The sequence below is a fragment of the Porites lutea genome, chromosome 7 (genome assembly GCF_958299795.1).
Source record: "Porites lutea chromosome 7, jaPorLute2.1, whole genome shotgun sequence".
NCBI classification, from domain to species: domain Eukaryota; kingdom Metazoa; phylum Cnidaria; class Anthozoa; order Scleractinia; family Poritidae; genus Porites; species Porites lutea.
Genome location: NC_133207.1, coordinates 18653239 through 18666118, shown reverse-complemented (window position 1 = coordinate 18666118; position 12880 = coordinate 18653239). Strand labels below are relative to the sequence as shown.

Here is a 12880-nt window from a genome sequence, read left to right as displayed (position 1 = left end):
ATAATTGCGCAATTCCCATCGCTCATTTCACAGTTGTCTTTTCCTTAAAAGGATGCACAGAGCTCCCTTTGAAGTAAATGATCGATGTCGACGGAAACCCGCAGTATAGAGCAAATGGATAATTATAAATATAGAATTTTACATCACACTGGGAACATATATATACGGCGCACCTGCAGCAAAGTTGTTATCAAGCCATAGAGTTAGACGAGCCAGCAGTCAAGAAGCAAGTTACTGGTAAGGAGCGAGACTAAAACTTGTTTAAAGATTTTTTGGAGTCCATACATTTATCACATCAGGAGCGGAAAACTCAAGTTGTTAAAATTCGTTACTACAATTGATTATGTATTTAAAGATTTTTCACTAGGGAGTGCTATCCATGTAACCCTTTGCAGCACAAAGCTTATTTTAAACATCTCTAAATTATTTAGATTAATTTGCTTGACTACAACTAATTCTTAACTGCTTTCTTTTCAACGTGTTTTGAAAAATAAAGTCACGATCAACCACCAAAATGGTAAGTAGTTACAATACTTGGATAAAATTGTGGATGGTCGTTGTTAAAGTAACTCCTAACTTTAAAAATGCCCATCCAAGTAGCAGTTGGTCAAAAAGGGTCGTTATACAATAAACAGGCATGGAAGTGATTAGAAATGATCAAAGCAATCAATCCTTATTTAAGAAAGCAGAATGTATAGCAAATTTTTCTGTTATCTCCCCTGGCTTACTTGAAACTCCTAATGTAATTATCAATATTTAAAAAATACCTCTCTTAGGTACCAACTTAATTTTGGCCTTTATTTTCTCAACTTCTATTGGAGAAAAATGCTTTATTTTTGGCATTTGTGTTCAGTTTGAGAGTGCATTTCAAGTAAGCAATTTTATAAGTCTGGTCAGTTTTTGACTTTATACTGAACAGTTCTGATACCTTAATAGGTTATTTTAGATAATTAATTTTATTTTTATGTTGTGTTGATACAGTCCATGTCAGGGGTCCAAGTCGATGCTGAAATCAACGGTTTGTTCAACGATACGAAGATGAGAAGCACGCACAAGTTTGCATTCTTTAACATTGAAGGAAAGAAGAAAATTGTTACTGACGTGTGCGGTGATCCATGCAAAACTGAAACAAAAGAAGAAGATGAAGTACAGTTTAATAGAATGAAGGAGCAACTCACCAATGAGCCACGATATAGTTTGTACGATTTTGGATTCATGAAGAAGGATGGCAGGCGAGTTAATAAGTTGGCATTCATCTTCTGGTGAGTTAGGCTGTTCTGTGTATTTTTAACTAGTGACCGCCGGGGCATAAAAACAGTTGCTTTAGTCTCAAGACATTTTAGGCTGGATTTTTTTTTCAGAGTTGTAAGAGCATTTTATGTTATCCTAGAGAAAGTCAAAAATCTGAATCATAAGCAGAGGTATAAGTGCAACAGAATTTGAAGCCTGCGTGACAGGCGTTTTAAAGGAAAGGGGAAGGAAATTCCGGGCTTGCGAGAAGCGCGAAACTGGCGAGCGTGGGGGAGTGTACTGAACGCCTGCAAGGACGCTATCATGGTCTTTCACATCTGTCGAAGAGATGTAAGAATATTGATTACTTTAATTAATGATACCTTAATCCGGTTGATTAAAGTCAACATCAGGCTATTTAATTATGTTTGCGAGTGCTAAGGAAAAGCGACAAAAAGTGGCTTCGACAGCTTCGTCTCCTCTCGAGTGCCTCTCGCGCGTCTACTTTTCACGATATCCCGCAAATGGAGAGTTTGCTCGCAGGCTAACAGTTTCAGTGTCACGAAACAGTGTATTGATTATATCCCATATTACCTTTCGGGATTGTCACGTGCACCTTTTCCGACAACCTTTCTCGAAACAGCTGTATATGAGAAGGCCGGCGGACTCGCTTGCTGAGATCTTCCTTCGAGCAACCAAGATCTCGGCAAACGGGGCAGCCTGCATTCTCATATAAACACAACAACAATTTTATGAGGAAACAAGGCATGAGCCGAGCCAGCCCCATTAACATAAGCTGGTTCATCTCATCTCCCTTTTTTGTTTCAGGTGTGACGAAAATGCAAAGATTGGAGACAATGATCTACGCATCTTCTAAAGACATCATCAAAAAGTCCTTCACCGGTTTATCACTGGAATTCCAAGCAAACGATGAGGGCGATTTGGATTACAAAGCTTTAAGCGAAGAAGTGGAAAAAAGAGCTTACTAGCAGACATCAGAACACGACACTCAAGCTTTTTAATTACAACTCTTCCTTATGGTTTTTGTTTATCTGCCGTTTTCTTGAGGTGACAAGAAATATCCATAACTGCCTCCCATTTTCAACATGTTATCGTCTAATTGAATTTAACAATGGCGGACGGCCATTTCGTGGATAGAATTAATTCAAACTTTTAAATACCTAGTAATTTATGTTGTGATACCCTAACTTGGCATTCGTGGGAAAAAATTGTAAAACAGTGTATTCTTCCTGGCAGATTTCGATGTCTTGGAAACAATCATTTCACAAATGGTTACCGGTCGTTTGAATACAAGTTTACTTAGTCGAGGTGGAAATAGCTTCACGTGCTTGGCTTGAAGAACGGAGAATATTCAAACCAAACGTTTTTCTTGTTTACGCGAAAACTATCCTTGAAGTGATCACAATTTTTGTGTAATTCTACTACTTTAGGGTTGTATTGAAACGAGTTGTATCGAAACAGCTTGTAACGTATACTACAGGTTTACTGGTGTGTGTAATAACCCATGCTGAACATTGGTATTATTCCTCAGTATAAAACCAATAGAAAGCTAGGGTTAGTTTCTCTTCTCTCAAGTCAAACCTTCGCGCACGCGCATTTCCTGAACAGCAGCTGGTAAATAATCCAACTCTGTGCTTTATATATGAAATAACTGAAAGCAAATAAGGTTTTTCAGGTGAAAGGTTTTATGTATAACTTTACTAGAATAACAAACATTAGAATGTTCAGAAATTAAATAAATATTAAAACACACATGGTGTAAGCTATTTCAATATTATTTTCATTGACACTAGACTACGAGCAGTCTCTCTTTTTTCTGTAGTACGTCGAGCAAAACGCGAGACACGCAAATGGCCACGCGCGTGACTGATGGCTGCCGCCCTCGTTTCGCGCGTCCTCGCGGCTTCGCCGCTCCCGTGCGCGTGCATTGCTTTCACTGAATCTGAAGAAAAAGAGAGACTGCTCGCAGTCTAAATTGACACTAACTTATTTTTTAAAGGTTATGCTATACAGTATGTTGCCCAGTATCCGGACACTTCAGTTTAAAATTGCAATAACTTTCCTTTGTTAATCGCAAGAGCTCTGAAATTTGACCCAGAGAAAATCTATCTAGTCCTTAACATGACGAAAGACAGTTTAACTTTTTTGCCTTTGTTTCCATCGCTAAATTAATATTTTTGCAGAGCTCCTATGTTGCCCAGTATCCGGACAGCTGGCCCAGTATCCGGACACAACAATAACAACGTAATTGTACATAAATTTCGACAGGCAAGCGACTTATAAGCTTCTCTTGCACTTGCAAAGTAGTCTGGCAATCGATTCCGAAAATATAACTTAGCATCGTGAAATAAAACATAACAAATGACTGGGGTATGGTGGGGAACGCGAGCGGCTGTTTTAAAAATGGTATAATTTCTCACTTCTTTGTCTACGAACTTTTTCACTGATTTAAGGAAGGCATCGGTGGACATGCCGAAGCCGCAGTTTGCAAGATCAATTAGCCAATCTGCAAACGACTTTCTTTCTTCATTTTTTATTTAAAGAAAAGCTTGGGGAAGGGACCTCAACCCGACGGTCAAAGGTCACTCTCCTATTTAGTTTGACCTTCAGTGTTGATTTCTTCATGCTCAGTCCCCACAATAAGCCTGCTTTTCTAGCACTAATTCCTCCTTCTTTCACATCTCTCAATCCCTTTGTGACATTTTTTAGACCATTGCAACCCCATTCTAGCAGTCCCATTTGGGGAAAGTATGAGAATTCCAGGTTCAACTCCGACGCTTTCAGTTATAGACCCAGTTATATCTAGAAAATGCAGTCACCCGAAACAAGCGGCGCACACGAAATCAAGTCGCCTGTGAATGAGTGACGAAAATTTCCATACGGAGTTGAGTAGAATTACATTTTACGACTATATCATATATCCTAAGCTTTAATTATAGTCACTGATATGAAATAAATCTTATCCGGATAATGTACACAGCAAATTCATCGATTCTGTACAGCAAAGAAAAAACTGTCCGGATACTGGGCACATGACATCAAAACTTTGTGAATGTTTCTGGCCTCCGTTATTCCAAACAAATCGAATTTCAAGAAGAATTAATAAATTTTCTGAAAACCTGACTTCCTTAAGAATCTTCACTTAAAAAATAAAACAGATTCTTTGAAAATATCACACACTACCTTCCCTTTTCTGAGCAGCACTAATTTTACTGCGCAGTAAACAGCGTAAATATTAGCGATGAAAAGTTTACTCACCTGAACAGAACGGCGTTTTCTGCGACTGTTTTGCAAGCTTTCAAATCGCCAAAACTTTCATCTTAAAGCTGAAATGTTCAGCTTTCATTCGAAATACTTTGTTTACCGAGAACTGAAAAGGGCGCCTCAAAAATTGAGTTTTTGTTTCAAGTGTCCGGATACTGGTACCGTCCGGATACTGGGCAACATACTGTACTTCACGAGTGGTTTAAAGACAAAAACCAGTTTCATCAACTTTACTGATTTAGATTGTAAATACCAACAGAAGTTGAACATAAAAAGTATCAACTCAAGGCCTGGGTACAAAGTCGTGTGTAACACCGACACTGTCTGCTGTTTTGTCAAGTTAATAATCCTTGGCTAACAGAAAGCTCGGTCTGTTGCCTTTAGTTATAGAACAGCCAAGTGAAAACATAAAAGTTTCTTCTGGCCGGGAACGTTTAAAATGTGTACTATAGTACAGCAACAAACATTACTTTTTTAACAAAAGCAATTCAGATCAAAAGTAGCATCAGTCAAGTTAGCATATTGTTTGTTATTAAAATTATATTTCAGTATTTTGATCCTTAAAGAAACTCATAAGGTTAGAATCGAGCTAGAAAAGGTCAAATTATACAAGCTTCATTAGACTTGTTCTTGAAAGATGTTAAAAGTTTTCGTTAACAAAGTTAGCCACCTTTAGCCTCCTCTATCTAATTCAAAACGACACAGTATAATGTACCTGACCTTGTGGCCTTATTTTAATCAATGATATGAAGGGAATAAATAGAAGCAAATTTTATTATCACTGTTAGTAAGGTATCATGTTAGCTTGGTCGTTTTTGTAGCTTTAAAAATTTTAACGCTTATTATCAGAAGAATACGGCCCTACTATCAGGCATGGTTTTAGCAATTACGAAGTCGTTCGCGTCGCTGACATTCGCGTGGTTGGTACTAGCCAACGACGCGAATGTTAGCAGGGTATCAGAGGAACGGCCCTTTTATTTCAATCGAATCTATGGATCTTACAGCTTTATAGAAATGCCACGAGAACTTATGAGGCTTAACAGGGTTCCTTTTGTCATTACACTGCATAAATCGCAAGCGAACATGCTGCAGAACGTTACTGAAAAGGGGTACGAAAGATCTATTAAAGAAGACATTATCACCAAAAATGTACCTCGTAAACAAATATGTATTCCCTGTTGCCTCTCTGGCTTGGGAACAGGCTATAAAAATCACCATTTCTCTCTTGAGCAGAACTCAGCCGAAGCCCCGATAGTCGAATCGATCGATCGTTTATCAATTGAAAGTTGAGACGACTCGCCCCATACTTCTGCTTCTACAGTGAAGGATCACGCGATCACGCTATTACTTTTAAAGATCTCACGCTGTAGCTACCAAGTCGAGCTTCACCTACATTCAATACATAAGTTTTTTAGTGTTATTCAGTGAAGTGAATAAGCATTTTGTTCTTCACAGACCTCAATGCAGTACGTATTACGTAACACAACAATTGTACTGGATTGTAATGAATATCGCAAAGTTTTCTGCACATACCCCTCTTACCGGAAGAAAGAGTTTTCTTATCTCTTTATTTAATTTTAAAACATGCAAAACAAAGTTGAATGTTTTTATTATGTAAGGCTTACAGGTGGAAAGCGAGAAGCATCTTTAATTTGTATGACGTGACATAATGCGTATCCTATCTTGGTAATGTATACAGTAGGGACAGGAGCGATCATAACATTTTTCAGAATGTTTTTGTCGAATGAAATAATTACGGGAATAAAACTGTGCGAGGCTATGGGAACTTTCTGGACAGTTCACTTAGGCCAAGGCCAAACGTCGAACTTTTGTTAACAAGAAGCAAACTCTAATTGGGTCGACCTAAATTGTCTAAATTAAGTTAAGATCGGGCGAACGAATGAACGAGTATAAATATACATCATCATGCAAAAGTTTAGTCTCTTGGTTCAGTTCGTCGCATGCGAAGATCGACGTTTGTCCCGAAGACGATGTTCACACGCTCAATTCTATCCGTCTAAAGTAGACGGATAGAACGGATAGAAAATTCAAACTCATTCACAAAGTTTGGTTCGTCTCTTGAAAAGTTCGACGTTTGGTCTAAGCCTTACTTGTCGCTAGATCTAGAGACCATTTTTGTCCTTTATAACCCTTAAATACTAGTTAACAACTACTGACACATTTTATAAGGCAAACATTGCTAACATGACAAGGTAATCGTGAATTATATCCAATACATAGGTATTAAGCTTCCTTAGGTTTATCATAAAGTTCATGACGATTTTATGGACTATGACGGTAATGACGTGACGAAGAAAACTTTATCTATTATGTCATTATTCTATAAAAGATCGAATTTGTAAAATACGCCATATAAGGAGATAATACACCGTATGCGCGCGTGTACTCGCGTCCTTCAAACCTTTAGACCGAAAGTTGATCGGTCAGCATACCTAAATTTTCAACACTGTCGCAAATCAATTTTTAGAATTTCCTTCAGTAAAATAAATTTAGAAGTTGATTGTTACTACCAGAGACGATATGTTGCATGACAACTTCTATATTCAGGCGATAAAACAATAACAAATCAACTGTTTATAATTCAGTGTTATGCAAATTTTTATCATTGCGTAATTCCCATCGCCCTGAGTCACGCTCCGTGTCTTTTCCTTAAAAGGATGCAATGAGCTCGCTTTAATTTCAAGTAAATGATGTCGAAGGAAACCCAGAATTTAAAGCAACTGGATAATTATAAATATAGAATGTTACATCACACCGGGAACATATATATACGCACCTGCAGAAATGAAAGTTTTTATCAAGCCATAGAGTTGGAAGACAGCTACCAAGAAGCAAGTTACTGGTAAGGAGCGATGCTAAAACTTGTTTTAGTTTTCTTTGGAGTCTAAACATTTATCCCTTTAGGAGCGGAAAGCCCAAATTGCTAAAATTTGTTGCTACAGCTGATTATGTATTCAAAGATTTTTTGACTTTGAAGTGCTATTCATGTACACCTTTGCTCCACAAAGTTTATTTTGAACATCTATATTCAGATTAATTTGCTTCACCCCAACTTATTTTTAACTTCTTTCCTTTCAAGGTATTTTAAAAATTAAAGTCGGGGTCAACCATCACAATGGTAAGTAGTTACAGTACACTCACACCCTGGGCCATAGGCTTTTTTCAGACACGTAAATGCTTAGGAATGATCACCGCAATCGTTCTTTATTGTAGGAAGCAGAATGTAGCAAATTTTGCTGTAATTTCCCCTGCTTCACTTGAAACTCATACTGTAATTATCAATATTTCACCTTTGGCCTTCATTTACCCCACTTCCATTCCCCAAAAATGATTCATGTTTGGAATTTGTGTTCAGTTTGAGGGTACATTTCAAGTAACCAATTTTATAAGCCTCATCAGCTTTTTACTTTACAGCAGTTCTGATACCTTAATAAGTTTTTTTTTAGATTATTAATTTTATTTTTATGTTGTCTTGATACAGTCTATGTCAGGAGTACAAGTCGATGCTGAAATCAACGGTTTGTTTAACGATATGAAGATGAGAAGCACGCACAAGTTTGTATTCTTTAACATTGAAGGAAAAAAGAAAATTGTTGCTGACGTGTGTGGGAATCCATGCAAAACTGAAACAAAAGAAGCGGATGAAGCACAGTTTAATAGAATGAAGGAGCAACTCACCAATGAGCCACGATATATTTTGTATGATTTTGGATTTATGAAGAAGGACGGCAGGCGAGTTAATAAGTTGGCATTCATCTTCTGGTGAGTGAGGCTGTTCTCTGTATTTTTAACTGGTAGCTGGGCATAAAATTTTCCTTTAGTCTCAAGAAATTTTAGGCTGGATTCTACTAGCTTGACAGAGTCAGAGTTGTAAGAGCATGTTCCTTTTTTAACCTAGTAAAAATAATAAATCTGAGCGGTAAAAAGAGTTATACGTGCAACAGAATTGGTAGCCTGCGTGACAGGCGTTTGAAAGGGGGGGGGGGGGGGGGGGGAAGAGGATTCCGGGCGCGCGAGAAGCGCGAAAGACGCGCGAGGGGAGTGTAGGGAACGTCTGTAAGGACGCTACGTGTTTTTTTCGTTTTTCACATCTACCGGAGTGATGGAAAAATAATGATTACCTTTATTAATGATACCTTAATCCGGTTGATTGAAGTCACAATGACATCACGCTATTTGAATAACTTGATCGATCTACTAATAACCATATGGCGAGTGAAGCCAGAATATCTAGAAACTACGATAAACTCAACCGTACCCACATACGGAGACGACGCTGGGATTTGAACCCGGGCCAAAATGGTGGGAGGTGAGTGCTCTTACCACTGCACCACCCCTGCGCCACCCTTGCTCCCTGAACTGATGTATTACTAATAAAAGTGCATTCATCAAGAGATTATTAAATAAAAAAGGTGTTGGGTACATCTCTTTAGCTTTAGTTTGTATGATGAAGTACTCTCTTATTGCCTGGTTCTCATTTCTACTTAAGAACTGTTTATATGAGGTGAGGTCTGCTTGCTGAGATCTTCCTTCGAGCAACCAAGATCACGTAAACGTGGCAGCCTGCTTTCTCATATAAACACAACAACAATTTTATAAGGAAACAAGCCATGAGCCGACCCAGCCCCATTAACAGGCTGAGCTGGTTCATCTCATCTCCTCTTTTTGTTTTAGGTGTGACGAAAATGCAAAGATTGCAGACAAAATGATTTACGCATCTTCTAAAGACACCATCAAAAAGTCCTTCACTGGTTTATCGCTGGAATTCCAAGCAAACGATGGGTGCGATTTGGATTACACAACTCTAAGCGAAGAAGTGGAAAAAAGAGCTTAGATAGCAGACATCAAAACACGTCACTCAAGCTGTACAACTTAATTTCCTTATGGTTTTTGTTTATCTCCCATATACCGTTGAGATGACAACAAATATCAATAACTGCCTCCGATTTTTTAACCGTTATCTCTGATCGTCTAAGTGAATTCAACAATGGCGGACAGCCATTTCGTAGATAGAATTAATTCAGACTTTTAAATACCTAGTAATTTATGTAGTGATACCCAACTTGGCATTAAATGGCATTAATACCCTAACTTGGTGTAAATAGCTTCACGTGCTTGGAAAAACACTGCACTTTGAAGAACAAAGAATATTCAAACTAAATGTTTTAAAACAAACAAGAGAAAACAAAACAAAACAGGAGTCTTGTTTACGCGAAAACTATCCTTGAAGTGATCACAATTTATTGTCGTAATTCTACTACTTTAGAGTTATATCGAAACGATTTCTATCGAAACAGCTTGTATCGAAACGTATACTACAGGTTTACTGGTGTGTGTAATAACCGATGCTGGACATTGGTTTTATTCCTCAGTATAAAACCAATAGAAAGCTGGGGTTAGTTTCTGCTGTTAAGCTGTTTCCTCAAGTCAAACCGCAGGCGCATTTCCTGAACAGGAGCTGGTAAATAATCCTACTCTGTGCTTTATATAAGAAATAATTGAAATTAAAGCAAATAAGGTTTTTCAGGAGAAAGGTTTTATGTAACTTTACTACAATAACAAACATTAGATTGTTCAGAAATTAAAGAAATATTAAAACACACATGGTGTCAGGCATTTCAATATTATTTCATTGACACTAACTTTGTTACTTTTTTTTAAAGGTTATACTATACTTCACAAGTGGTTTAAAGACAAAAACCAGTTTCATCAACTTTACTGGAGACCTCTTTAGGATTTAGATTGTAAATACCAACAGAAGTTGAAGATAAAAAGTTTCTGTATCAACTTAAGCCCTTTAGGGTACAAAGTCGCGTGTTTAACACCAACACTGTCTGCTGTTTTCTCGAGTCAATAATCCTTGGCTAATAGAAAGCTCGGTCTGTTGCCTTTAGTTATAGAACAGCCAAGTGAAAAGAAAAAGTTTTTTCAGCCCGGGAACGTTTAAAATGTGTACTATAGTACAACAACAAACATAACGTTTTTAACAAAAGCGATTCAGAACAATTAAGGGCCTGTTTACATGGGGTGGGGGACCCCGGTCCAGTGGGGTTGGTTTCTTTTGTTTTTACCCTCTGGCGGACACATAACGAAAGAAACCTACATCACTAAACCGGGGTCCCCCACTCCATGTAAACAGGGTCTAAGAAGCATCAGTCAAGTTAGCATATTGTTTGTTATTAAAATTATATTTCATTATTTTGATCCTTAAAGAAACTGATAAGGTTAGAATTGAGCTAGAAAAGGTCAAATTCTTTAAGCTTCTTTAGACTTGTTCTTGAAAGATGTTAAAAGTTTTTGTTAACAAAGTTAGGCATCTTTAGCCTCATCTATTTTATTTAAACGACACAGTATCATGTACCTGACCTTGTGGCCTTATTTTAATCAATGACATCAAGGGAATAAATAGAAACAAATTTTATTATCACTGTTAGTAAGATATCATGTTAGCTTGGTCGTTTTTATACCTTTAAAAATTTCTACTCTTATGTTCAGAAGAATACGGCCGTGCTATCAGGCATGGTTTTAGCAATTACGAAGTCGTTCGAGTCGCTGACATTCGCATAGTTGGCACTAGCCAACGACGCGAATGTTAGCAGGGTATCAGAGGAACGGCCCTTTTATTTCAATCAAATCTATGGATCGTACAGTTTTACAGAAATGCCGCTAGAACTTATGAGGCTCAACAAGGTTCCTTTCGTCATTATACTGCAAAAATCGCAATCGAATATGATGCAGAACGTTACTGAAAAGGGGCACGAAAGATCTTTTAAGACATGATCACCAACAATGTACCTAGTAAACAAATATGTGTTCCCTTTTGCCTCTCTGGCTTGGGAACAGGCTATAAAAATCACCATTTCTCTCTTGAACAGAACTGAGCCGAAGCCCCGATAGTCGAATCGATCGATCGTTTATCAATTGAAAGTTGAGACGACTCGCCCCAAACTTGTGCTTCGACAGTGCAGGATCACGCGAGCACGCTTTTGCTTTTAAAGATGTCGCGCTATATCTACCAAGTTAAGCTTCACCTACATTCAATACATAATTTTTTTGTCTGTCATTCAGAAAATGCATGAAATTACTTAAAATCTAAACTTCTGGGAAATGAGACCGTGCTTAATGAAGTGCATAAGCGTTTTGTTCTTCACAGACCACAATACAGTACGATAACACAACAATTGTACTGAATTGTAATGAATATCGCGAACTTTTCTGCACATACCCCTCTTACCGGAAGAAAGAGTTTACTTATCTCTGTATTTAATTTTAAAACATGCAAAACAAAGTTGAATGTTTTCATTATGTATGGCTTACAGGTGAAAAGCGAAAAGCGTCTTTACTTTGCATGACGTGACATAATGCGTATCCTATTTTGGTAATGCATACAGTAGGGACAGGAGCGATCATAACTTTTTTAAGAATGTTTTTGTCCAATAAAATAATTACGGGAATAAACCTGTGCGAGGCTATGGAAAATTTTTGGACAGTTCACTTGCGCCAAGGCCAAACGTCGAACTTTTGTTAAGAAGAAGCAAACTCTAATTGGGTCGACCTAAATTGTCTAAATTAAGTTAAGATCGTGAGAACGAATGAACGAGTATAAATATACATCATCATGCAAAAGTTTGGTCTCTTGGTTTAGTTCGTCGCATGCGAAGATCGACGTTTGTCCCGAAGACGATGTTCACACGTTCAATTCTATCCGTCTAAAGTAGACGGATAGAACGGATAGAAAATTCAAACTCATTCACAAAGTTTGGTTCGTCTCTTGAAAAGTTCGACGTTTGGTCTAAGCCTTACTTGTCGCTAGATCTAGAGACCATTTTTGTCCATTATAACCCTTAAATACTAGTTAGCAACTACTGACACATTTTATAAGGCAAACATTGCTAACATGACAAAGCAATCGTGAATTATATCCAATACATAGGTATTAAGATTCCTTAGGTTTATCATAAGGCGCATGACAATTTTATGGACTATGACGTGACAAAGAAAACTTAATCTATTATGTCATTATTCCATGAAAGATCGAATTTGTAAAATACGCCATAAAAGGAGATAATACACCGTATGCGCGCGTGTACTCGCTTCCTTCAAACCTTTAGACCGAAAGTTGATCGGTCAGCATACCTAAATTTTCAACATTGTCGCAAATTAATTTTTAGAATCTCCTTCACTAAAATAAATTTAGAAGTTGATTGGTACTAGTCTAGAGAAGATTTGTTGCATGACAACTTCTATATTCAGGCTATAAAACAATAACAAATCAACTGTTTATAATTCAGTGTTATGCAAATTTTTGTCATTGCGTAATTCCCATCGCCCAGTTACGCTCCGT

At 37.6% G+C, this 12880-nt stretch overlaps 2 protein-coding genes across 2 annotated transcripts; both read left to right on the top strand.

Moving 5' to 3' along the window:
* Nucleotides 1-1005: 1005 nt before the first annotated feature.
* On the top strand, nt 1006-2840 carry LOC140944960 (uncharacterized). Its single transcript, XM_073394068.1, has 2 exons — nt 1006-1262; nt 2059-2840. The coding sequence occupies exons 1-2, from the start codon at nt 1039-1041 to the stop codon at nt 2105-2107; spliced, it is 273 nt and encodes a 90-aa protein (XP_073250169.1). The 5' UTR covers nt 1006-1038; the 3' UTR covers nt 2108-2840.
* A 4400-nt stretch (nt 2841-7240) lies between these two features.
* Nucleotides 7241-9964, top strand: LOC140943910 (uncharacterized). The gene is made up of 4 exons (XM_073393020.1): nt 7241-7378; nt 7616-7654; nt 8018-8298; nt 9211-9964. Exons 2-4 carry the CDS (start codon nt 7652-7654, stop codon nt 9368-9370), a joined length of 444 nt encoding a protein of 147 aa, XP_073249121.1. The 5' UTR covers nt 7241-7378; nt 7616-7651; the 3' UTR covers nt 9371-9964.
* The last annotated feature ends 2916 nt before the right edge of the window (nt 9965-12880 follow it).